The sequence below is a fragment of the Hemicordylus capensis genome, chromosome 2 (assembly GCF_027244095.1).
Source record: "Hemicordylus capensis ecotype Gifberg chromosome 2, rHemCap1.1.pri, whole genome shotgun sequence".
In the NCBI taxonomy this organism is placed as follows: Eukaryota; Metazoa; Chordata; class Lepidosauria; order Squamata; family Cordylidae; genus Hemicordylus; species Hemicordylus capensis.
The window spans coordinates 342,179,687-342,207,626 of record NC_069658.1 but is presented as its reverse complement, the minus strand read 5'-3'; the positions used below and the strand labels follow the sequence as shown (position 1 = coordinate 342,207,626).

General features: G+C 44.1%; 1 protein-coding gene across 7 annotated transcripts in view; it reads left to right on the top strand.

Moving 5' to 3' along the window:
- Positions 1 to 27,940, top strand: part of SLC6A7 (solute carrier family 6 member 7) — a 56,587-nt gene that overhangs the window by 8,772 nt on the left and 19,875 nt on the right. For 3 of the 7 annotated variants that reach the window (XR_008317146.1, XM_053300297.1, XM_053300298.1), the window contains exons 2-4: positions 13,698 to 13,881; positions 27,110 to 27,241; positions 27,855 to 27,940. The exon at positions 27,855 to 27,940 is cut by the window's right edge and continues 149 nt beyond it. Coding sequence is in view for 6 of the 7 variants with exons in the window: in XM_053300297.1 (XP_053156272.1) it covers positions 13,698 to 13,881; positions 27,110 to 27,241; positions 27,855 to 27,940 (402 nt within the window). In the remaining variant the exon portion in view is untranslated. The remainder of the gene's footprint in view (positions 1 to 13,697; positions 13,882 to 27,109; positions 27,242 to 27,854) is intronic. The other 4 variants (XM_053300299.1, XM_053300301.1, XM_053300302.1 and 1 more) reach the window with 3 other exon arrangements.

The following is a 27,940-nucleotide window of genomic DNA, read 5'->3' as shown; positions in this document are numbered from 1 at the left end:
TTCCAACACCAGTCCTTTCCGTGTGTGTGTGTGTGTATCTTTGTTCAGAAACTGTGTGTGTGTGTGTGTGTAAGAGAGAGAGAGAGAGAGAGAGAGAGAGAGAGAGAGAGAGAGAGAGAGAGAGAGAGAATGAGACATGCTCTGAACAAAACAAGTTACTTCTGGAAGGTACATAGAGAAACCCCTGGGGGCCAGGGGACAAAATCTTCTTCGGGGGCTTCGCGTGCACAAAGCACCCCCAGCATCATAAGCCATGCCCCCTGAATCTGACATCAGATGCAACAGGCGGGGCAACCAACATCTCCCCGCCACTGCCCCTACTCTGCCCTGCCGGGCGGCGGGAACAAACATTGTAGCTGGCTGGCTGGCCTCTCTGGCTGAACTGTGCACCTGTGCAGTTTGGACACGGATGTTGCATGCCCATGATGACACAGGCATGCAATGTCCATATCTGAACTGCGCAGGCAGGCAGTTCGGCCGGAGAGCTACAGTGCCCACTGCTGCTGCTGCCCAGAGGCCCCACCCCTGGAGGCCAACAGAAATAGCCACAGCAGGGCAGCAGCAGCGGCAGCAGCAGGGTAAGGACAGGGATGGCCTGCTTGGGGGCCCCGTGACCCTCTGGGCCCAGGGACATTTGCTTCTGGAAAGAACTGGTGTTGTAAATCATGGCTGAAACCAATGGAAATGGAATCTTTCCCTTGTTTTGAGTTTGTTTTGAAGGATTGAGTGAGCAGAATGAAGGAAATATCTTTCCAAAGTAGGTCAAAGCTTTTTATTGACTTGCAAAATTGGAAGAACATTATTATGCAGGAGCATCATTTATGTTATCATAGCCTCCACTGGAATAAAAAGGGGCTGTTCTCACAATGGGGGAAAACACTGTGAGTCCAGCCCGGTTTCCCCCCATCGTGAGAACTAACAGGCTCGTGGGCAAGCCCGGAGGTTCTCTGGTGGCTAGCCTACCAAGTACCCCCTCCCTTAAGCCAGGTTAAAGGATTTTCTCTGCACCGTGGTGACACATGCGGTGAACTCCGTTGGGAGGCTCAAACAAGCCTCATTGGCCCAGGGGCCTCCCCAAGATGCCCCACGCACTCACGCTGGGTATCCTGAGACTTCTGGGGGCCAGGCAGGCCCCGATCCCCACTGCTCCAACCGGCTCCGTGATGGAGCCAGAAGTCATGTGGGTGGCCAATCGGCCGCCCAGGGACAGCTCAGCGATTGTCTGTGGGGAGGGGTAAGTCAAGCCGCTCTCCCCACAGACCCACCAGAAGCTCTTCTCACTGATCATGAGAAGAGCTTCAAAGTGTGAAGTTTGCTTGTGTCAGGCCTGCTCTTTGGGAGGAAAGGGAGTTTTTACAAATATACTAGGCAAATGTATTTCATTCTCATTGGCGTTAGTTAGAGCCAACCTATATATGGTTGCCATATTCTAGCTCTCAAAATCTGGGCACCCTAATCTGCATATTATACAAATTCTTCTGAATATTTAGCAAATTATACAAATTAACTGAAGCACTATCCACTTGACTTGTGTTTTGCCCTGGATATCTACCAACAATGGTTACACACACACACCCAAAATAATATCTATAGGGGAAAAACTGAACTAAGTTTGAGATATAAATAGCAGCAATAGAACCAAAATAATAATAATACACTGAGCTTCTCAGTTAAGGCTGCAAACCTATACCCACTTACTTTGGAGAAAATCTGAGTCAAACCCATGGTACTTACTTCTAAGTAGACATGCACAGAATGGATTGCAATATAAAGCTAAATCCTTAAACAGCTAGGCAGTGATTCACTACCCTATAGAGATCCCCTGCTGACAAAAAACAAAGGCAAAATTCCTCAGGGATTACCTATGTGTGAGAACCTCTCCCAGCCAGACTCCTGTGCGTCACCTGCCTTTCTTTAAGCAGTGGTGCCTTTTGGACTGGATTACTAGTCCAAAGTCCAGTCCTCCACCTTGGCAGGGGAAGAGGGCAAATGTCTGGCCAAGGACCTGGGTGGTGGTGGCCCCGCTGCTGGGTGGTGGTGGCCCCGCTGCTTGCCTGCCTGATCTCCTCTGTTGCATGGCGGGGTTGTGGTTTGCTGCGGGCTGAGTGTGGCTGGGCCTGCCCGTGCGTGCACAATCACTGCCAGTGATGGAGCCAGACAGTGAGTGGCCCATGCCTGGCAGCTGCGGAGGTCCCGCTCACCCCACCCCCTGTGTCTGATGTCAGACTAGCCACACCCCTGCATCAGACGCGGGGGGGGTGGTGGTGGTGGTGGTGGCGGAGTGGTCTGGCTCCCGAATGGTTCAGTCTTTCTATCCTGAGCCGTCAAACAAGTTTGGGCACATCCTGTCCTCCAGGCTGAGTGGTTACTACATGCATGAGTGGAGAGAAACAAACAGTAGCGCCCGGCAAGTGCCTGCAGTGAGCCAGCCAGCACGCGCATCTCTTGCTTGCCACCACACACACACACACACACACACACACACACACACACACTCAGACCAAGAGACCCACCACCAGACCAGAGAACAGCAGCAGGTAACAGCAAGTGAAAGTTAGTGAGTGAATGAGTGAGGTGGGGGCAGGCATGGTTACATTCAGCTAATTGAAGTGACAGGATTGTCCACACAAAATGTGGTATCTGCAGGTCAGTGGGAAGTATCTTATTCAGAATTTCTTTCTTTCTTTCTTTTAAGGCCAGCTTTCCCTGATCATGTTCTGGTGTGAAAGATAATGCACTGCAGTTTATATTGCGGCAGTGGGGGCTGCGGCGGGTGGGGGAGCCCAAAAGGCCTTCAGGTTCAGGCTTCAAAATTACATAGGTGCACCTCTGTCTCTAAGTCCAGCAGTTGAACAGAATTGTGACCTCATGTTTTGCTCCAAGTCCTTATCTCTATTTCTACAAGGGGTAGAGCTCAGCTTTAAAAAACAACAACCATAAACAAAGCTGGGAATCTGGGCAAGCTAATGGGCTAAATGGGTGCCAGGGAATATGCTTAAAATTGAATAAATAGCTGGAAATCCAGTGGAGATGGCAACTTTAAACCTATATGTTGCACCAAATTCTTGTAATAGTAGACTGGCATCCCTTTTTCCACAGGAAAATCCACTTAGGGAAGGAGAGAATTGAGAGCAAATAGAGATAGAGGTGAGGGGATGTGAGAAGCTTTTCCACCTACCATTTTTTGCTCCAAATCCCACCCAAACCTCCATGATTTCCCTCCAAGAGAGTTCCAAATGGATGTTTGCCAAAAAGAATAATCGTGCCCTAGGATTCTATGCCACATGGTTGCAGAGGGAATCGTGGAAGAATTTAGGCAGTTTCTGCCAGAGGTTTAGGTTTCCAGCATGGTGAGAGTTCATCAGCAATAAGCCCAGTTCTCAAGCCCTTCTCACTGACGGACTTTGCCCCTCTCTCTCTCTCTCTCTCTCTCTCTCTCTCTCTCTCTCTCTCTCTCTCTCTCTCCCCCTCTCTTCCTTATGCTGCTTTTCCAGGAATGCTTGAACTGGTGTACAAAAAATAAATAGATAGAAACAATTCATTTAAAACAACACAAAGAGCAAGATACAACTAAAACAAGAGAACATAGTAGCAGGATGGAACAGGACAGCATAGATGACTGATTTCAACAGATAGCTTGATCTTCAAATAGTCCACCAGTCCTCCCAGTGTACCAAACATTTTACCTTTTCTATTTTATTATCCGAGTTTAAAACAAATTAATAAAAATTTCTTCTTCATATAGACAAAAGATTTTGTGTATGCACTTGAATTTGAAGCCCTCATCATCCCCACTGTGATGCTTTTGTGATGCATCATCCCACTTTTTTGTGGATAACATCTCTCACATTTGGGCTGACTTGGATTCTATTATTACTGCAGGGTCAATTGCAGGGGTTCAGTTAAATCCTCTGATTTGATTAGAATGGATCAGTTTCCATTTGTGATTCCTGAGGGCATGGACAAGCTCCTTAGATATGTTCGGACTACCATCTGTCCTCTGGATGCATGTCCAACATGGCTTATTTCATCTTGTAGGGAGGCTGTTAGAGATGGACTAGCTGGCATCGTAAATGCTGCACTAAGAGAGGGCAGGAGGATGCCTCCATGTTTGAAGGAGGCAACTGTGAGATCTTTTCTTAAGAAGCCTGCCCTAGAGCTCTTAGTGGTTGATAACAATAGGCCAGTTCCCAACCTTCCTTGGTTGTGCGAGGTGTTAGAGAGGATGGTGGCTGATCAACTCCAGGTAGTTTTGCAGGACACTGATTATCTACCTAGATCCATTTTAAACTGGCTTTAGGGTGGGCTATGTGAGGGGTGGGGAGATCCTTGGCTGGCCTTAGGGATGAGGATGCACAGAGGGAATATCACTCTGTTGGTTCTCTTTGATCAGTCTGTGGCTTTTTATACCGCCAATCATGATTTCCTTCTGGATCATCTGAGGGATATAGGAATAGGTGGTACTGCTCCTATCTCTTGGATAGCTTCCAGATGGTGTCACTCAGAGATAGCTGCTATGTCAAACAACAGCTATTGTATGGTGTCCCTCAGGGCTCCATCCTATCTCCAATGCTTTTTAACATCTACATGAAACAGCTGATGAGATCATCAGGGGATTTGGGTTTTATCAATATGCTGATGATACACAAATCTATTTCTCAATTACACTCCCATCAGGAAATGGCATTGTTCCCCTAAATGCCTGTCTACACACAGTAATGGGATGGATGAAGGATAATACATTGAAGTTGGATCTAAACAACTCTAAATATTAGAAGCTTCCTTCTGAAGCTCATCAAAAACTGAGGGCCAAAGGCCATTGTAGCTGGGGATTATGGGAGTTGCAGTCCAACAGCATCTGGGGACCCAAGCTTGGGAACCTTGCCATACAAGAATCCTTGTAGGATCATTACTGCCAAACTGGAAGCCTGAAAGGATTTTGTTATATTTGAAACAGCTATCACCTTGGTTATTGGACAGTATTAATAGGGTCAGCTTCAGGTTTGAGGATGTCCTCTACAAGGGGCCCTCTGATAGAACACCCCTGCTCTTTGTGCATGGGCGTCACCATGATTGGGCAAGGGGAGACAGTTGTCTCGGGGGGCCCTGCCTTGAGGCCCCCCCCGAGACACGTCACATGACTCCCCATTGCCCACCTGCCCAGCTCCAGGAAGAGTGACCAGCACTGGCTGCCCTGACCCACCACCGTTCTCTGCAGACCCTCTGCCCAGCCCAGCCAGCCCAGCCCTTTGCCAGTAATGGAGGTAGAACGTGAATTCTTTTTTGTAGTCCCCCCCCCACCAGATATATAGGGATCTGCTTGCTATAGGGCTTTGATATGGTGGTGGGGGGAGACTGAGAAGTCTCTGCATATTTAATTTAAAACAGATTGGAAAATTTGCTGGCTTTAAAAAACTTGTTTCATGGCAGAAAATTACAAAAACTTCTGGAACATACAATATATATTTATATTCATTCATTCATTCATTCATTCATTCATTCATTCATAAATGCACTTATGTTCAAGTTGTTTTGCAATCCAGAAGGTCTGAGTGCGAACTGTGAAGCATGTGTGGTGCTTTTATTTTATTTTTCTTTAGAAATGCCAAGCTGGTTGGACATGTCCAAAAGCCTCACTCACGCTATTTACACTGTATGTCATCAGTCAGTATGATTCTGTAATGATATGAAATGTTAAGGAGGCCCTGCACTTGCTGATTTGCCCCCCCAGCCCCATACCCCACTCGGGATGACCCTGCTTCTGAGCACCTGCAGAGTGGTTTTTATCTCAGTACAGTGAGAGACCATAACCAGCCCTACTTCCACACTGGGGAGCAGAGAGAACGACTTTTAGGACAGACTAGGCTGTAACTTCAGGAGCTCCTTAAGTCCCGGCATGTCACATCTATCTTAAAATTTTACCAAGAAGAGGCAGATTCCTCATTCTCTCCCCCCCCCCGTCTTTTTCTCCTGAGGAATGGTGCTAATTCTTGCTCTTTTCTCTATTTCTCCGTACCTATCTTCCTTACTTCAGTGGGACTTACTGGTCTCCTATAGGGAGCACAATATGCTGGGAGCACAAATTAGTTTGGTTTGCTTTACATCCCTGAGCATGTGCAATCCTATATGCACTTACCAGGGAAGGATCTCTGACCGTTGAATGCAGTGGAGTTTATTTTTAAGTAGACATGCTTTCCTTGCTAGTAAGTCCTTTAGGTTTCAGTGAAATGTGCTTCCAGCTAAATGTGGTTAGACTTGCTGCCTGAGGCCGCAATTCTCCACACACTTACCTGGGACATTTACACACAGCAGGCTTTACTGCAAGTTTACTGGGAGGCTTTACTGCGAAATTGACGTTGTCCCAAAGAACCAACGCAAAATAGTGGATTTTTTTCACTCCAGATATAAATGAGGCTACACTCTAACAAGCAGTGAAAAACCTGAATTGCGTGTGAATTGCTCCCCAATAACTCTCAGGGACTTCAGGGTAAATCTGGCCAACATGTGAATGCAGCACCTGCACCTCCATTCCAGAGATGATGATGATGATGATATGATGATAATGATGATGATGATGATGATGATGATGATGATGATAATAATAATATTAATAATAATAATTCGATTTCTATACCGCCCTTCCAAAAATGGCCCAGGGCGGTTTACAAAGAGAAATAACAAACAAATAAGATGGCTCCCTGTCCCCAAAGGGCTCACATTCTAAAAAGAAACATAACACACACACCAGCAACAGTCACTAGAAGTACTGTGCTGGGGGTGGATAGGGCCAGTTACTCTCCCCCTGCTCAATAAAGAGAATCACCACGGTAAAAGGTGCCTCTTTGCCCAGTTAGCAGGGGTTATAGGGCTTTATGTGTGTTATAGGGCTTTATAGGGCTTTAAAAGCCCCATGTTAAAAACCTCCTGGAATCAAACTTTATTGAATTTGTTCAGAATTCTGAGAAAACATACATAGGCTCACCCTGCATGGTTGAAAGTCTCCTTTGCTAATCTGCAGCAAGGTGCCCATTTTAATAATTAGTGTGTTCTAGGCATTAAAAGTAGCACAAATATATAGTACTCAATGTATATCACTATATATTCTGAAGGTTGCATGTATGTATTCCGTGAAATGTTTTTCCAGGCAGCATACTTATTTTGAAATCTCAGACTTAAATCCTTGGGGGCCTGGGGTGTGCGGAGGCCCTGGACTTTGAGCGGGGGCCATTTCAAAATCTCATCTCTGGGCCCACTCCAACCTTGCTATGCCCTATGTGCCCCCACCCAGGGTCTACAGGAGGCTTATATGGCAGCAGGAGAGGTGGTGGGCAAGTGTGGATGGCAGCAGGTAAAAGGTTCAGCACTCCTTTCAGTGCTGCATAACAAGAAGCTGCCATGTTAATTCCCCATATTTCCCCTGATGTAGCATTGCACCTTTTAAGAGTGGTGGTTCTCTTTATTGAGCAGGGGGAAAGCAACTAGCCCTATCCATTCCAGGACAGCATCCCTCCATGGCTGTGCTGGTGTCTATCTTACAGGGGACAGGGATTCACAAGTGTGTGTGTGTGAGAGAGAGAGAGGGAGAGAGAGAGGGAGAGAGAACACGAACACACCACTTTGGTAACGTAGGTTGAAAAGCAGTATATAAATATTCACCGTATTTGCATTCCTGGACACTTTGGGGGCAAAATATGAATCCATGGGGTGGAAGAAGGGAGACCTGAAGAGAAATTTTGCAAGGAGCTTCATCTTGACAGACTGAGATTTTGGCAAACTTTGATAAATAAAGTTTTTCAATTCATGACATCATCGTCATCTCTTCCTCCTCCATTTTACAGTTCCTTTAACAAGATTATTTAACTTAACTGTTCAAATTATTCTGAGGTATCTGGAGTTCTTGACTTTCCATTGTGCCTGGCACAAAGCAGAAATTTTTCATTTTCATCTGTTAATAAATGGTAACAAATCTGATTACCTTTATATCTCTGAGTTAAGAATTCAGTTTGACTCTATACATAATATCATCTGGGGTAGATACTGAATTGTTCCTCCTTTGTCAAGGATGTTACTACTAACAAAAGTGTCCCTTCATGGTATTCGGGTTGAAAACATTTGCACTTTTATGTTCTTGGGTAATTCATCCACATGGACATGCCTCAGTGCTGAATTTGAGGGCAAGACAATCCTAGAATAGTTTCTTTGATCCTCTTAGGCTTTTGACATTGCAGACAGACCGGTATTCAGACAGGTTATCTAATTTCCAGAGTTCTGACTATTGCAATGAAGGTCCTGTACTGTAATTGTTGTGGTGGTCCCCAGGGAGAAATACAAAAGTATCAGTGGTGTGTTTCTTTCTGATAGGATGGATTCAGTTATAAAGATATTGGCACTGTTCTGACCAGGTAGCTGCTTTCTGCTTCTGTGTATGGGGACTAAATTATTGTAACTGTACAGGTAGGGGTAGGGGTAGGTGTGTGTGTGTGTGTGTGTGTGTGTGTGTGTGTGAGAGAGAGAGAGAGAGAGAGAGAGAGAGAGCTTATGTTATTGCCAACATGTGTAAAAGGCTTTCTGCATTTCTTGTAAGGGATGTAGTATAATGGTATCTGTATAGAGAATGCAGCACACATTTCTTTTCCTATATATACTATGACTATATGATATGTCAGTATTGTCTAGAACTTGTAACCATACATGCACATATATACATAATGAAACCTATGTGGGCACAGGTGTGCTTCTTGTTTACTTGTGTTCACGCATACATATGTCTATGTACACAAACATATTTGTGCATATGGATCTGTGCATAGAGATGAGTACATGTCAGAGTAAGAGCATGTAAACACATGGTGAGTAAATCTGTACTTTAATGAGTAGGCCAATTTCCTCACATGTTTTCTTCACTTGTCTCCATGGAAACTGAGCAAGAGGAACATTGCTGCTATAACTGCAGCCTGCTGTGGAAAGGGCAGCTATTGTAGAAAAAGAAAGCCCAGAGCTTAACTTAGGCCAGGGCTCACCAGAAGTCAGCCTTTAATCAGTTTTCAAGGGATATATGAAATAATAGTGATAATGAGTGAAGTGTCCCTAAGCATCTGGAGAGTGCCTTTCACTCCCCACTGAGTAACCAAAGCTTGGCTCCTCATGACAAAAATGTGTAGTAATAGTGGTGGTAGTAGTATGTCTGTCTCAAAGGGCTCCCGATCTGAAAGAGAGAGGAGGAAGATAGCTAGAAAATATGTGGTGCTGGGATAAATAGGAATGGATAGAGATGGTTGTTCTCCCTCTGCTAAAATACCAGACGAGGTGCCTCTAGTTAGTTGGTTAGAGACTGTTTTGGGAACCAAATAGTCTTGAATCCCAGGACCTGTCTTTTAGAAAATTAAATATCAAGAGGCAAACAACTCAGTCTTCTGGGAAGATATCTCTGAATGACAAGAAGCCTTGTCTGCTGAGGAGTATTTTTAGGAAAGAGTTTTTTCATTGTTAGCTGGGCAGTTCTTAAATTATGCAATGAAAGTCAGTGAGGGTTTGGGATTTGGTTTTGTCTTGTTTTAACTTGGAGAACACAAGAGGGCTCTTTCTTCCTAGGCACAGAACACACAAACCACAACAGGGTTTTTATTTTTTTATTGCTTAAAGATAATTATGTTATCCACATGATTGCAGGTGATGGGTGGAGCCACAGGTAGTGAGAGGTGGAGCCAATTGTGTGCAGCTGAGGAGATGAAAACAGGGCTAGGCGGGTGCCTTAGGAATAATTGGCAAAGTGTAGATTTATACTGTACAAAAGCTCACACAAAAGAACTTATTACCTGCTGAGCTGTCCGCTCCCAGAAGCCTCCCTGGTTGCAACTGCATCTCCAGGCTTGGAGATTGCACTTTTGCTATGCTCAGGAGCTGCACCGCAATGTGAGCTCCCAGTTTATGTTATACATGGAGACAAGTCTCTTAGCTGGCAGTGGACTGGTCACCCCTAGGTTTGGGCTGCAAGTAACACAAATTGTAAAGGGGATTAGCTTCACACCCTCTCTCCCTGTGTGAGGACCTGGCTAAGCAGACTCCAGGACTAGCTATTGTCAGTTATCTGGCATCTGAGCTAGTTTTGGATATAAGAAGAACTCTAAAACACCCCTCATCCGCTTGCAAGAGAGATAACACCTATTGCAGATGAAGCAATTAGGCCAGGAAGGGAAAGCAGATAAAGACCAGGGCAGCAGCAGCTTCCCTCATGCTAGGGATGAGTCAGTGAGGTAACTTTGAAAAGGTGCACATTGAAACTTTTGATAGAACTATTGGGAAGCCCTTCCCAGCACAGGATACTCTTGGACCTCCAATTGTCCTCACAATCAGCCTTGTACAATAGGTGATTCACACACCTCCCCACCCAGGAAGGACAATCAGGCACAATGCATTCCAAGAAGCCTGTATGAGCTACCCTATTCAGCAAAGTATGACAAAAGAAAAGTGCACTCAAGGCACATTTTGGGATATAAGTATCCCTAACTCCATGACCCAAGCCACCTAATGGCACAGCAGGAAATGACTTGACTAGCAAGCCAGAGGTTGCTGGTTGGAATCCCCGCTGATTTGTTTCCCACACTATGGGAAACACCTATATCAGGCAGCAGTGATATTGGAAGATGCTGAAAGGCATCACCTGATACTGTGTGGGAGATGGCAATGGTAAACCCCTCCTGTATTCTACCAAAGGCAACCACAGGGATCATTCTGTGCTCACCAGGAGTTGACACCGACTCAACGGCACACTTTACCTTTAACTCCATGACCCAGGGTGTCCCCTTGTGCTTTACACTTGGGACTCCATCAGACTGCAACCAGGACTTCAGCAAGATCATCTCCGTGCTTCCTCGTGAATTATACACCTGGGACTCCACTGCAACAAGTACTCCAGCAGACCACCTTGGTGTGGGCCACCTGAACTGAAATCGCTGCATGGATCAACCCATGTACCAATCCAGCCAGCTTACCTAGCAGGTGCAGAAAACTGGGTCCACCAAGAAGCCATTCTCGTGGGCATCCCTCCACACTAATTCCTACAACTCTCCAGCTTTCCATTTCACCTCCCCCAGATGGACGCTAGTCTCCAACCGCTCCAGTCAGATTTTCATGACAGGTGATATAGCCCCTTGCCCAGCTCTTTCAGGGCTGAATCTATCCCTTTCTCTTATTTCTGAAATCTTACGCCCCCACATCTTAAAGTAACTCTCTCTAGCCTGCCTGGGAATTTACACATAATTTGGAACTAAGCTAAACATGCCTTACAAATGTCTGTTTTTAAACATATTTGTAGTACTTTTATGATAGGACTGCCTAATAACCTAGTCTTACTGCTCTTATTTGTTTTTCTTACAATAAAGTCCTTTTGTTAATTAAACCCTCTCTCCCAAGCCGGTTTTCTTGAGTTCAGATGCTTGCACAAATTAAAACTGCTTGGAACTGCTTCCCCTTTTGAGCTAAATTCCCCACATTTGCCTAAACTGGGGGTGTTGACCAATCATCCCTGAGGCAGTTCCATCAACAAACTGTACAAGCCACAAGTAAAGCACAGACTAGCTACAAAAGGCTGCTTTTGTGGAGAGTAAGTATACTAAATAAATAAAATAAGTGCATTCCAAAGTCACCAGGGCAGCTCTGCTAACCTACTACTACTACTACTACCACCACCACCTACTACTACTACTACTACCACCAACAACAACGAACTCTGAGCCAGAGTATCTCTGGTACAGTGGTTAATGTGCTGGACTAGACTGGGGAAATCCAAGTTCAAATCCCCATTCAACCATGAAACTCTCTGGGTGACTCTGGTACAGTCACTTATCTCTAAGCATAACCTTCCCCATAGGGCTGTTGGAAGGATAAATGTAAATATGTGTACCACTCTGGGCTTCTTGGAAGAAGCACAGTCTATACATGTAAAAGCAAATAAATCTATATAAGCCACAGGTAAAGCAAAGACCAGCTACGAAAGTGGTGAACAAATGCATCCTGAAGTTTCAAGGACAGCTCTGCCTGCCTATTTCAAAAATGTATACCTAAATTATAGAAAAATCACAGTTTTTTCAGTGATGCTTGCTGCAACTATGAACCATCTCCTGTAAATTAGTGGATACCATGGGATGCAAAGATGCATGAGGACACCCTCTCCCTACTCTTTGCCTGCTGGACAACTGGGTGCCACTCTCTGGTCACCTTGGGTGCCCACCACATAGCAACAAATGTATTTATAGAGATCACTTCCTTAATCTTTGCCCAATGAATCATAATCCTCAGTGGACAGATTAATGTTACAGATACTGGCCACAATCCAGAGAAAAACCTGGATAGCTCTCTGCATAGCAAATGGATTTTTAAAATTATTTTCCTTACAACAGAATCCATTCCTTCTCTACATACACCACACCCACGTGGGAAGGCACATTACAGTTATTTCAAAAACAGTTTTGACTCAGAGATCCATGCATTTGCCCTAAAATAACCTTCTGGCTTCTTATGCCAGTTTCTAATCTAATTAGTTCAATCTTACAGTTTGCTGTTCCTTCCAATGTTTTATGACATGTCATTTTGGGAATGGGCCATAATGCTTTGCATACAGATCAGATCAGAGAGTAAGGGAGAGAAAGAAGAAGTTGCATTTCTCCCCTCAAACAAACACAAAGAAGCCAGAAAAAGAGCAGACTCACCAGTCAGCCAGCCAACCTGATCTCTAACTAAAATGGTGATTGGATTCTTCTGAGCAGCTAAAAGAAAGAAACTTCCCCACACTCTGGGCACTCTGATTGGCTGTCTGAGGAGTCAATCTGCCTAGACCCTCTCTGATTGGTTTATAGGGCAGTCCTAGGACAACCCGCTTAAAAAAACAAAAGTGAGCATGCTTATTGCCTCCTGCCTTATTAATATTAATATTTTAATAGATCTGGGGCTTCTCATTTGTTCTGTACTACTGTCACCCACCCTCACAACTCTTAAAGCAACAGCAGGCTGCAGGCAAGAGTGTCAAGGAACAACAGAGGGAAGCAGTAGTTAGACAAAATGGAGGTAGAGGCAATATGGCTACTGAGAAATTTAAGGTGAGTGCTGCCCACTTTGCCCATAGATAAAATCCGTCCCTGGACTCATAGCTTAGTGTAAACCAACTCCACAGAAAAGCATTGAGATGATGCAAGGTGATATAAAAGTTCTGTCTGAGATATTGGAGCTCTGGTGGTTCATTTGCGCATACAAGTTACCACTTAAAGCTACATCAGGAGATGAGCATGCATATGTATACCAGCAGGGGCGTAACGAGGCTGGAGTGGGCCCAGAGACAAAATTTTAAAATGGGCCCCTCGCTGATATACACACACTCACTTCACATTTGACTTGCCTTTGGGGGCCCCCTCGAGGCATGGGGGCCCCCAGGCAGCCACCTCCCCTTGCCTAATGGTAGTTACACCCCTGTATACCAGCCTTAAGTCTTGTGCTGATTGTGATTCAGTGGGGTAAGTGATGACCTTGTATACCACATTCTAACTTCTACCAACTCCTCATTTATTATGCTTCCTATACGTTTTACTCTTTCTTTCTTTCTTTCTTTCTTTCTTTCTTTCTTTCTTTCTTTCTTTCTTTCTTTCTTTCTTTCTTTCTTTCTTGTATTTAACTTGCTCCTCCAACTTTTCTTTTTCCTTTGCAAGCCAATAATTCCAGACCTATTAATGACTCCAAGTGATCAAGGAGACGGTGACCTGGAGATTGAGTACCCTGAAGATAGAGGGAATTGGACAGGCAAGCTGGATTTCCTTTTGTCCTGTATTGGATACTGCGTGGGATTAGGGAATGTCTGGAGGTTTCCATACCGTGCTTACACAAATGGGGGAGGTAAGCACTGGGCCATGTTCTTACTTGCTCTTTACTGCCATGTCCTTGGTGGCTTACATCTGAGGGCTTCCTATTCATATTGATGAAAAATGGCAGTGGAAGCAGGCAGTTAGGAATGCACAAAGCTTCCAGTACAACATTTTCAACATGACAGGAGCAGTAAGATGGGCCTCAGGACAAAAGAATGGGAAGGAATGGAACGATCTCAGTCCAGTGCCCCTAGCCTCAGTAAATACAAGGTGCAATCTGATTTCCTGCCTCAGTTTCTGCTTGGAGCCAAAAGTTATTATGCAGATCTCTTGGGATGGGTGCATAATTTTGCCTAAGGCTTATGTACAACTTAACCCTGACTCAAATTGCATAGAAGATGCTGTGGAGGATGGTGGCATACACCCCATTCAAATATCACACGCACCTGCACCTCTGAAACTGTCAAATGGGGAGGAGAGGAGCATAATTTGGTGGCAGGTGGGGGTGTGGGGGTGTGGGACTACCAGGGATGCAAGTGATGTTGAAATGATATCCAAAGTATTTCTAGGCTATGGTCCTGCTTTTATAGTCCATTCTCCAGTATCCCAATGGTGTTAGGGGCTGACATCCACATTCAGTGCCTGAGCATTGCAATCTGAAATTCCTGCTTTTGACTCCAGCTCAGTAATGGATGAAAGGACACAGGGCCTTATTCTGCACATTGTATGGTGCCACTTTTGACCCTTTGCCATATTCTCTCTCTGTACTGACTCTTCTGTTTATTTCACACACTTCCCCAAGGAATTCCAATCTTTTTATCATAAAAAGGATAGACAGACCAAAAGTAGATATGATTCCACCCCCCCTTTACTGATTTTGAAAGGATGAGGGAAGTTTGGAATTCCAGATCAATTTGGGGAGAATTCTAGGCTATAAAAGAGAGGTCACATTTATCAAGGAACTGGTCATTGTTCTGTATGAATTATTTGCTCTTAAGCAGGCACCAGCTTGATGCTGGGCAGCTCTGCTGAATGTCCTGTGTATTTCCGAAAGCAGTGCTGGTGAATCAGTAGGTGGCATGCATCCCTCTGAGTCAGTGTAGAATGCAGCTTGCATGGTTACAGGATGTAAAAGGGCAGCACACTCCTGGAGTTGCTATCTTTTCCGACTTAAAATTTATATATATATATATATATATTCTTCTAACTAGCCACCACATCCTTTTGGACATATAGTCAGATATTAGCAAGCACCGCTATGCTGACAGAACTAAGAGAAATCATTCCATTTTGCTAACTGAATTTTCCAGTTAGCTTATGATGAATACTATGTTTTGATCACTTTTGAAATAATTGTGGGTGGAACTGGTTTTATTTGACAAGGTGGTTGGATTTCAGTAAAGGAGAAATTAAGCCCTGTTTGTTGACAAAGAAAAATCTTGAAAAGTGAGGCGAGCTGGTCTTCTGGTAGCAAGCCTGACTTGTCCCCATAGCTAAGCAGTGTCTGCCCTGGTTGCATGTGAATGGGAGACTTGATGTGTGAGCACTGCAAGATATTCCCCTTAGGGGATGGAGCTGCTCTGGGAAGAGCAGAAGGTTTCAAGTTCCCTCCCTGGCTTCTCCAAGATAGGGCTGAGAAAGATTCCTGCCTGCAGCCTTGGAGAATCCGCTGCCAGTCTGTGAAGACAATCCCGAGCTATATAGACCAATAGTCTGACTCAGTATATGGCAGCTTCCTATGTTCCTTTGTTAGTCATCTTTAAAGAAATGCACATTTGAAAATATGGAGACTATAGACTTTTTTGGCCTTTTGTTTATGAGAATGCATGATGAGGATGCTAACTTGGGACTTTAATTACATTCTTGAAGAATCAGAGGCACTCCAGGTGATACACACTGAAGTCCTTGTTATATCCTTCAGGTTTTCAGTCAGTGCTTTTAGCCTTTCTATGCCCATTTGTCAACATGCAAAATAATTTATTATTTTATCTGATCTGATCTGATCTTATCATGGTGAGGTGTTTCTGGGAGAGATGAGTGAAGTACGCCGGGAGGTATACTCCCGGTAGGGTCACCCAAAGCACAAAGGTCATCCCAGATGCCCAGCTAAAGCAAGCAGGCACCTATATTGGGCAGTAGCGATATAGGAAGGTGCTGGAGGCAGATGATCACTTCAGTGACAACGACAAAGGCATCAATTCATACTGCGCAGGAGGAGGCAATGGTGAACCACTAAACCACATGGATAGACAAAACAGAATGATTTTCAATGTAGTGCCGGATGACGGGCCCCTCAGGTCAGATGGCACTCAACATGCTACTGAGGAATTGCTGAGGATCTCTCAGAGTACCGATGGTGTTTATGACGCAGTTAGACTAAAGCCTTGTTGCCGTGTGGGAAAAGCAAATCCAAAGCTGCAAAGACAGAATTACAATGGGAACGTGGAACGTAAGAAGCATGAATATGGGAAAGCTCGACACAGTGAAAGATGAAATGAATCAACTACAGATTGACATCTTGGGCATCAGTGAATTAAAGTGGACTGGAATAGAACATTTTCAATCAGAAAATCATCCGGTTTACTACTCAGGAAACAGGAAACAAAGAACGAACAGTGTTGCTTTCATAGTTAGGAAGGATATAGCAATGCAGTACTTGGGTACAATGAGGTCAGTGACTGTCTAACAGCAATTAGATTTCATGGAAAACCCTTTAATATGACACTTCTTCAAGACTATGCTCCAACAACTGATGCAGAAGAAGAGGAAGTTGATGGGTTTTTATGTTCAAGTCCAGTCTGAAATTGACAGAACATGCAAGCAAGATGGGATGCCGGTGGTTGGAGACTTCCAAAAATGGCTCAGGGCGGTTTACACAGAGAAATAAACAAATAAGATGGATCCCTGTCCCCAAAGAGCTCACATTCTAAAAAGATACACATGGACATCACCATATGGAGTACACAGAAATCAAATTGATTACATTATTGGTGCAAGGAGGTGGAAGAACTCAGTTATAACAGCAAAGACATGGCTGGGGGCTGACTGTGGAACAGATAATGAACTGCTCATGTTCAAGTTCCAAGTCAAGGTAAAGCAGAAAAACAAAGCTATCCAGCTCCCACGATATGATCTTGAGAATGTACCCACCATTTTCAAGGAGAATACCAGAAACCGCTTTGAAGTTCTGAACTTCATTGATAGGGGACCAGAGGAATTGTGGAATAAAAAGAAAGAGGTTGTTAAGGATGAATGTGAAAAGAGACTGCCAAAGGCCAAGAAACAGAAGAACACAAAATGGTGAAAAAAAGCTGAAAGGGAGAATCAAGAGTCTCTTTACTCCAGAGTGCATGGAGTTTACTCAAAACCACAATGCTGGAAGCCCAGTTAGCTTGTATACCCAAAAGCAGGAAAGTACCAATGTCCAGGAGGATGCCAGCATGGCTAATAGGTACCGTCAAGGAAGCCATAAAAGGGAAGAAAACCTCCTTCTGAAATTGGAAGGCCTGTCCAAATGAAGAGAACAGAAAGGAACACAAACTCTGGCAAAAGAAATGCAAGGTGACAATAAGGGAGGCAAAAAGAGAGTTTGAGGAACATTTAGGTAAAAGTATCAAGGGGGTAACAAAAACTTCTTTAAATACATCAGAAGCAGGAAACCTGCCAGGGAGGCGGTTGGACCATTAGACAATGAGGGAGTGAAAGAGATTAATAAGGAGGATCTGGAAGTTGCAGAGAAGCTAAATGAGTTCTTTGCGTCCTTCTGCATGGCAGAAGATACTGAGCATATACCTGTTCCTGAACCAGGCTTTTTGGGGATGGAGGCTAAAGAACTGATTCAGACAGAAGTGACAAGAGTTGATGTTCTAAACTGTCTGTAAAAACTGAAAACTAACAAATTGCCAGGGCCGGATAACATCCATCCCAGAGTCCTCAAAGAACTCAGATGTGAAATTCCTGACCTTCTTGCTAAAATATATAACTTATCCCTGCAATCGGGCTCTGTACCGGAGGACTGGAAAGTAGCAAATGTAACACCAGTTTTCGAAAAGGGATCCGGAGTGATCCGGGAAATTACAGATCGGTTAGCTTAACATCTGTTCCAGGCAAATTGATGGAAAGCATCCTCAAGGATAAAATTGTAAAGCACATAGAAGAACTGGCCCTGCTGGGAGAGAACCAGCATGGCTTCTGCAAAGGGAAATCTTGCCTCACAAACCTTTTGGAGTTCTTTGAGAGTGTAAACAAATGTGTGGATCAAGGTGATCCGGTTGACATAGTATATCTGGACATCCAAAAAGCTTTTGACAAAGTTCCTCATCAAAGACTCCTGAGGAAACTTAGTAGTCATGGGATAAGGGGACAAGTACATGTGTGGATTGCTAACTGGTTAAAAGACAGGAAACAGAGGGTAGGTATAAATGGAGAGTTTTCACAATGGAGGGAAGTAAGAAGTGGGGTCCCCCAGGGATCTGTACTGGGACCAGTGCTTTTTAATTTATTCATAAATGATCTAGAAGTAGGGGTAAGCAGCGAGGTGGCCAAATTTTCAGATGATACCAAACTTTTTCGAGCAGTGAAATCCAAAACTAATTGTGAGGAACTCCAAAAGGATCTCTCCATACTGGGGAAGTGGGCGACGAAATGGCAGATGCAGTTCAATGTTGGCAAGTGTAAAGTGATGCACATTGGGACGAAAAACCCCAGTTTCAAGTATACGCTGATGGGAATTGAGCTGTCGGTGACTGACCAGGAGAGGGATCTTGGGGTCGTGGTGGACAGCTCGTTGAAAGTGTCGACTCAATGTGCGGCAGCTGTGAAAAAGGCCAATTCCATGCTAGGGATCATTAGGAAGGGATTGAAAATAAAACGGCTAATATTATAATGCCCTTATACAAAACTATGATGCGACCACACCTGGAGTACTGCGTACAATTCTGGTCACCACATCTAAAAAAGGACATTGTAGAACTGGAAAAGGTGCAGAAGAGGGCAACCAAGATGATCAGGGGCCTAAAGCACCTTTCTTATGAGGCAAGGCTACAACATCTGGGGCTTTTTAGTTTAGAAAAAAAGATGACTGCGGGGAGGTCTATAAAATCATGCATGTTATGGAGAAAGTGAATAGAGAGAAATTCTTCTCCCTCTCACATAACACTAGAACCAGGGGTCATTCCATGAAATTGATTGCCAGGAAATCTAGGACCAACAAACGGAAGTACTTTTTCACACAACACATAATCAACTTGTGGAATTCTCTGCCATGAGATGTGGTGAGAGCCAATAACCTGTATGGCTTTAAGAGAGGTTTGGATAACTTTATGGAGGAGAGGTATATCATCGGCTACCAGTTGGACCACCTCCAGCCTCAAAGGCAGGATGCCTCTGAGTACCAGTTGCAGGGAGTAACAGCAGGAGAGAGGGCATGCCCTCAACTCCTGCCTGTGGCTTCCAGTGGAATCTGTTGGGCCACTGTGCAAAACAGGATGCTGGACTAGATGGGCCTTGGGCCTGAACCAGCAGGGCTGTTCTCATGTTCTTATGTTTTTATGGATGTCAGAACAACTGATGGAAATTGCCAAGAAGAGGAGAGAAGCCAAAGTCAAGAAGATAAAGACCTCAGGAGGGAACTTAACGGGGAATTTCAGAAAGATGTTAGAAGAGACAAGGGGCAGTATTACAATGACATCTGTAAAGACCTTGAGGATCGAAATAGACATGGAAAAACAAGGCAAATTTTCCAAAAGATCTCTGAACTCAGAAAGAGGTTCCAACCTCAAATTGGTATGTTAAGGGATGCCGAAGGACAGATAGTAACTGATTCAGAGAAGACCAAACAGAAATGGAAGTAGTATACTGAAAAATCTGTACTTCAGGGACTTCAGCATCCAATATACTCTTGAAGTTATTCCCTACTTGCAAGAGCTTCTAGTATGAGAAGATTCAGTTAGATCAGCACTCTGGTCATTACCAAGTCAGAAGAGTACAGGAATTGATGGAATAGCTACAGAAATATGGCAAGCAACAGAAGAAGAATCAGTCAAGGCTGTAACCAAACTATGCCAGCAAATTTGTAGAACACAGTGGCCAACAGATTGGAAGTGGTCAGTCTACATACCCATACCAAAGAAAGGAGAATGATCAGATTGTGCAAACTTTTGCACAATATCCTTAATTTCACATGCTAGCAGAATAATTCTCAGGATCATCCAATGCAGATTAGATCCCTATATGGAAAGGGAAATTCCAGATGTTCAAGATTGTTCCAGAAAAGGCTGAGGAACAAGAGACATCATTGCTGGTATTCATGCTGGATAATTGAGAAAGCTAAAGAATACCAAAAAGAAGTCAATATGTGCTTTATTGACTACAGAAAAGTCTTCAATTGCATTGACCATGTCAAGTTGTGGAATATCCTTAGGAAAATGGGCATCCCTGAACACTTCATTGTTCTCATGAGAAACCTATACACAAGACAAGAAGCCACAGTGCAGACAGAACATGATGAAACATGATGAAATACTGGTTCCAGATCGGCAAAGGAGCAAGACAAAGCTGTATATTTTCTCCTTCTTTATTCAATTTATATGCTGAACACATACTGAGAGAAGCTGGATTGGAAAAAGATGAACATGGTTTTAAAGTTGGAGGAAGAAATTTCAATAACTTGTGCTATGCTGATGACACCACTCTGATAGCTGAGAATGCAGATGATCTCAAGCTATAGTAATGGACATCAAGGGGCACAGTGAAAAAATGGGTCTCCGACCAAATGTAAAGAAGACTAAACTAATGACAACAGGTACAGCAACTGGCCTCAGAATTGATAATGAAGGCATTGAAGTGGAGGATAGCTTCTTCCTCTTAGGATCAACTATCAACAGTAAAGGATCCATCAGTCAAGAAATATGCCACAGACTAGCACTTGGGAGGGTTGTAATGAAGGCCTTGGGAAGGATATTTAGATGCTGTGATGTGTCTATACCTACAAAGAATAGAATCTTTCAGACAATGGTTTTTCCAGTGACACATCTATGGATGCGAAAGCTGGACTTTATTTATTGATTTGATTTGATTTGTATACTGCCCTTCTAAAATGGCTCAGGGTGGTTTACAATTAAAAACAAACCAATAAAACAATAAAGAGCTAAAACAAAAATTAAAAACAATATAAGAACAGTTAACAATTTAAAAACATTTTAAAACAAGAATTAAACAATTGCATAATTAAAAACCCAAAAAATGGGTTAAAATATTAAAACCAATTAAAAAAACCCTGGAAAGCCAGGCCAAACAAATACATTTTAAGGACTCTCCTGAAGGCTAACAGAGAATTCAAATTACGGATTTCCGCAGGGAGCGCATTCCACAGCCCAGGAGCAGCTATGGAGAAGGCCCGCCGCTGAGTCACCACCAGACAAGCTGGTGGTAACTGGAGATGAACCGCCTCAGATGACCTTAATGTGCGGTGGGGATCACGCAGAAGATTACCTCTCTGAGGTACGTAACTCGGGCCTCAGCCGTTCAGGGCTTTAAAGGTAATAACCAGCACTTTGTATTTTGCCCAGAAACATATCGGTAGCCACTGCAATTGTTTCAAAATAGGTGTAATATGGCCTCTCCGGGTTACCCCAGAGACCAATCTGGCTGCCGCATTCTGAACTAACTGAAGTTTCTGAACTACATACAAAGGCAGCCCCACGTAGAGCGAATTGCAATAGTCAAGCCGAGAGGTTACCAGTTGGTGCACCACTGTTTTGAGGTCATCCTCTTCAAGGAATGGGTGCAGCTGTTGAATCAGCCGAAGCTGATAAAAAGCACTCCTGGCCATGGCCTCCACCTGAGAAACCAGGGTGAGGCCTGGGTCCAGGAGTACTCCCAAGCTGTGCACCTGCTCCTTCTGGGGGAGTGTAACCCCATCCAGCACAGGAAGGTCCAACTCACCCCTCAGATTCTGAGCCCCCACAATGAGCACCTCTGTCTTGCTTGGATTCAGCTTCAATTTGTTATTCCTTATCCAGCCCATTACTGCCTCTAGGCAGGCATTTAGAGAATGAGTGCCATTTCCTGAAGAAGGAAGGGAGAAGTAGATTTGGGTGTCATCAGCATACTGATAACACCCAGCACCAAATCTCCTGATGACCTCACCCAGCGGTTTCATGTAGATATTAAAAAGCATTGGTGACAGAATGGAGCCCTGAGGGACTCCAAATAACAGCTCCTGCTTTGAGGAGCAACTGTCACCAAGTTCCACCATCAGAGATCTACCCGAGAGATAGGAACGGAACCACTGCAAAGCAGTGCCCCCTATTCCCAACTCCACCAGGCGATCCAGAAGGATACCATGGTCGATGGTATTGAACGTCACTGAGAGATCCAAGAGGACGAACAGAGTCACACTCCCCCTGTCAATTCCCCGGTAAAGGTCATGCATCAGGCTGACCAAGGCTGTCTCACCTCCATAGCCCGTTCTAAAGCCAGTTTGAAATGGGTCTGGATCAGTGATTCTCAAACTTGGGTGCTCAGGTGTTATTGGACTTCAACTCCCATAATCCCCAACCAAAGGCACTGAGGCTGGGGATTATGGGAGCTGAAGTCCAATAACACCTGAGGACCCAAGTTTGAGAATCCCTGGTCTAGATAATCAGTTTCCTCCCAAACTGCCTGGAGCTGGTTAGCCACCACCCTCTCGGTTACCTTGCCCAACCAGGGGAGATTGGAGATTGGCCTATAACTATCCATCGCTGAGGGATCCAGGGAAAGCTTCTTAATAAGAGGTCTAACTATTGCCTCCTTCAAACAGGGAGGCACCCTACCCTCCCTCAGTGATGCATTTATTATATTAACTAGGCCATCTCCAACAATCTCTCCGCTAGATTGAAGCAGCCAGGTTGGGCAAGGATCCAGAGAACAAATGGTAGGCCATACCGCTCCAAGCAGGTTGTCTCTGTCATCAGGAGTCACAGATTGAAACTGATCCAACCTAACACTGCAAGAAGGATCGCTGGATACCTCCCTCACAGACCCTGCAGAAATAGTGGAGTCCAAGTCAGCCCGAATACAGGAGGTTTTATCCGCAAAGAACCCACTAAAGGCGTCACAGCAGAGTATCTCCGGGAGCTGATTTGGGGCAGAAGGAGCAGAAATTATACTCCTCACCACCTGAGATAACTCTGCCGTAAGTGAACCCGCAGACGCAATGCACACTGACCAAAAATGCTTTTTTGCTGCATGCACTGCCATCATGTAAGTCTTCAAATGGGTTCTATGCTGCATCCTGTCAGATTTGAGCCGAGTTCTCCTCCACTTGTGTTCCAGTCGCCTGCCAAGCCACTTCATCCCCCGCAACTCCTTGGTGTACCAGGGGGCCATCTTAGAAGCAGGCCTGGAGGAAAGCTTAGGAGCAATCATATCTACTGCCCTGGTGAGTTCTCTATTCCAGGTTCCCACCAGGGCATCGACAGAATCACCGGACGAAGCAAGATAGAACAAGTATTGACGCTTTTGAACTTTGGTGCTGGAGAAGACTTTTGAGGATACCATGGACAGCCAAGAAAACCAACAAATTGATCATAGAACAAATCAATCCAGAATTTTCACTCAAGGCACAAATGACCAGGCTCAAACTATCAGACTTCGGACACATTATGCGAAAACCCAGCTCCCTTGAGAAGTCCAGAATGCTGGGAAAATTTGAAGGAAGAGGAGAAGAGGACAACCAGCAGCAAGGTGGATGGACTCGATTATGACAGCAATGAATGCACCATTGAGAGACCTTAAAGGCCAAGGTGAAGACACATCAACCTGAAGAAAATCTTTCTATGTGATCGCTAAGAGTCGACAACAACTTGATGGCACTGAATCAATCTATTATTATTATTATTTCTTGTTTACACAATCAGACAGGTGTTATTGACTGGTTTGTTTTATCCAGACATTGAGTCCTTCCCAAGGACCTGGGATGGCTGAATTTTATTGTCAATGTTGTTGCTGTTATTATAGATATCGTCGCAGAATATAGGCTGTTTCCAGTAAAGCTGCTTTTTGTAATTGGCTGATGGTGATTTCTGTGGCCCCTATGGTGTTGAGGTGCTCTTCAAGGTCTTTTGGAACTGCACTCAGGGCGCCAATTACCACTGGGATTATTTTGGTCTTCTTCTGCCACAGCCTTTCAATTTCAATTTGTAAATCTTTGTATTTGGTGATTTTTTTCTATTTCTTTTTCTTCTATTCTGCTATCCCCTGGTATTGCTATGTCGATTAGCAATAGCAATAGCAATAGCACTTACATTTATATACCGCTCTATAGCCGGAGCTCTCTAAGCGGTTTACAATGATTTAGCATATTGCCCCCAACATTCTGGGTACTCATTTTACCGACCTCGGAAGGATGGAAGGCTGAGTCAACCTTGAGCCCCTGGTCAGGATCAAACTTGTAACCTTCTGGTTACAGGGCGGCAGTTTTACCACTGCGCCACCAGGGGCTCTTAGATTAGTTTCACTTGTTTTTCTTTCTTCTCAACTACAGTTATATCTGGTGTATTGTGTGGCAGATGTTTGTCTGTTTGTAGTGGGAAGTCCCATAATATTATTACATCTTCATTTTCTTCAACTTTTTCAATTTTATGGTCCCACCAATTTTTGGCTACAGGTAGCTTGTATTTTTTGCAGATGTTCCAATGTATCATCCCTGCTACCTTGTCATGCCTTTGTTTGTAGTCAGTCTGTGCGATCTTTTTACAACAGCTGATTAGGTGGCCCACGGTTTCATCTGCTTCTTTACAAAGGTGGCACTTGCTGTTTGTTGTTGATTTTTCGACTTTGGCTCTTATTGCATTTGTTCTTAGTGCCTGTTCTTGTGCAGCCAGTATGAAACCCTCTGTTTCTTTCTTCAAGTTGCCATTCTTAAGCCATTGCCAGGTCTTGGTGATGTCTGATTTTCCACTTATATTGTGCAAATATTGACCATGCAGGGGCTTCTTTTTCCATTTTTCTGCTCGTTTCTTGACTTGTTCTTTCTTGTACGCCTGCTTTGTTTCATTGGTGTTGAATAGTTTCTCGTAATTGACCATTTGAAGTGCATCTTCTTCACTGTCCTTGATATATTCTTCAAGGCCTCTTTTCTCCTCCTCTAGTGTTTGATGGACTTGCAGCATTCTTCTTCCACCTGAGCTGCGAGGGAGGTATAGCTTATCTACATCACTGTCGGGGGAGATTTTATTTTCTAATCCAATCTTCCATTTAGGTGATGTACTGCTTTCTTTTTTTACAGGTCCACTGATCTTATATCCGAGCTCTTGTGTTGTTATTGTTGCTGCACTGTACATTAGTTGGTTTGTTTCTTGCAAATTATTGGTTGTTATTTCTGCAAGTGCAGCATTGACATCTTTTAATGCCTGAGCAAGTTGGTTTTTGGCAACTGTTTTTAGAGTTGGAAGTCGAACCCTGGTGGTTGTTTGGTTCAAGTGCTCAGTTATTTTTTGCTTTAGCACTTAGCACTTACATTTATATACCGCTCTATAGCCGGAGCTCTCTAAGCGGTTTACAATGATTTAGCATATTGCCCCCAACATTCTGGGTACTCATTTTACCGACCTCGGAAGGATGGAAGGCTGAGTCAACCTTGAGCCCCTGGTCAGGATCGAACTTGCAACCTTCTGGTTACAGGGCAGCAGTTTTACCACTGCGCCACCAGGGGCTCTTCCACTGCGCCACCAGGGGCTTTAGTTCTTGTTGCTTTTCTGTTAAGCGGCATTTGGGTTTTTGAGGTGAAGGCAAAGGGGAGGTTGCCTGGCTTTGATTTTGGAACAGTTCGGCAACAGTGGCATCCTCTATTTCCAACACTTCCTCCACCTGCGCCTGAGCAACTTCTTCAATTGGTGATAATTCTTCTTCCATATCTTGAGCCTGTGTTGCTCTTTGCAGTTCTTCCAGCTCAACTCCTGTGAATACTTTATTTTTTATTATGAATCTTCTCTGGTCTGCTAGCCTTTGTTCTGTTATTTCTGTATCTGGATGCTTCTCTTTCCACATTTGGTACATTCTTTTAAAATAACCTCTTCTAGTTGGACTAGACTTGTAATATCAGATCATTATTTCCTTGTTGGCATTTTTCGTATATTTTTTCCGGTGAAGCGACGTTTCTTCCAGTAACCTTGCAGTCTCCAGCCTTGGTTGCTCAACTGAAGATCCTGAGTCCTGTTGCCCACTTGCCACCAGATGTCCAGGGACTCCAGCACCTGGTGCGGTCCTTGTTGACCTGGGTGACAACCGATCCGGTATAGATTTATTAAAGTTACATCTCACCATATTGTTGATGGGAGAGGCACTCTTTGTCTGGCTCCTCTGGTGAGACCTGTCCAGTATGGTTGGACCTCTGGCATAGCTCTCACCTTCCTCAGAGCACACAAGCCCCACAACCACGGCAAGGTAGTGCCTCACTGAGGGTTGTTGTTGTTGTTGTTGTTGTTGTTGTTGTTATTATTATTATTATTATTATTATTATTATTATTATTATTATTGGTCGTGGTGCACTGGTTGAGTACTTGAAGGAGAGAACAAGGACTTAAAAGTGAAAAGTAAATAATTAAAAGCAGTTCCACACTTCACAAGCAAGGTATGATGATGAGCTATATAGAGGTTTATATGAGAAACTCCAGGGATAGGGCGATACCGCAAAGTTGCCAGGTTACAACCCAGAGATTCAAACTGTACATTCAAAACCACTGACAAAACAAGAGGGAAAGCAACACATCTTCTCCTGCCCCTTCCCTTCCCTTCTGAACCTATTGTCCACACACCTTCCCCATCTACTGCACAACACACCTGGAGTCCTACTTATTAGATCTGACAGGCTGCATAGACACATAGGAAGTTGCCTTATGAGTCGGACCATTGTCTACACTGACTGGCAGTGGCTTTTCAAGGATTCAGACTGGAGTCTTTTCCAGCCCTACTTAGAAATGCCAGGGATTGAACCTGGGACCTTCTGCATGCTAAGCAGATGCTCTACCCTGATGAATGGGCAGGAGAACCTCAACTGCTTTGCCTCCTGCTTTGCTGGTGATTGTAAAGATATAGTGCAAGTCTCTGGCTAGTGTTCTAGCAATCTGAGTAATGAGGATGTACATCAAATCTAGGGAAGGTACACTTAGTTTCTTTGTGTTTAGAATGGTTACATTAACTATGCTACTTTCTCAGCCTTGCCTCCACATTTACAATTATGCCCACTGTGCCTTGTGTCATTTTATATCTTACAGGGGCATTCCTTGTTCCTTATTTCATCATGCTGGCTATATGTGGGATTCCCATCTTCTTCATGGAATTGTCCCTGGGTCAGTTTTCAAGCCTGGGACCTCTTGCCGTTTGGAAGATAAGCCCACTGTTCAAAGGTGTGTGTGATTCAGGGCTTCATTGTCCTCAACATTTCCCTTTTGCTTTCTCCTTCCATATTGTAGAAAATCAGTATAACAGCAGCAGCTCTCGCACCTTTGTGGGCAAATGTAGAGCCCTTCTTACCACATTTGGTAAGAGAGGATGATCGGTGATGGAGCAGGGTAGGAGTCGTCCTCCTCTCTTGTGGTTTCAAAAACTATAATACAGAAACTGTCTCTGAGACCTGGCAACCTTCATGTAGTGACCGGTATTAGAGGTGAAAGTTGAAATACACAGATATAAAAGTTACTGGAATAAATGGTTACTGATGAACCACACAACCAGAGAAAATATAAGAACATTTCCTTGTGCTTTCTGCTCCAGAGATCAAGTGCCTGCCTGCCTATTTGGTTAGGATTGCCTTAGGTTCTGTATAATTTTGGTCAGTACTAATAAAGTTAATACCAGACTGTGGCTTTTGGATTTCTTATAATGTGCGAATATGGATTCCAGTAATGTATGTCAGATTTTCTGGGGCTGAAGGTGCATCATGAAATAGATAAGCAGTGTCCTTGCATGTTGTATTTACCATTATGCTTCTTTCTCTTTTTCATTTCTTCTTCTCTACAGGTGTTGGCATGGCCACAATCCTGATTGTCTCCTTGGTGGCCATTTACTATAACATGATCATTGCCTATGTTCTCTTCTACCTCTTT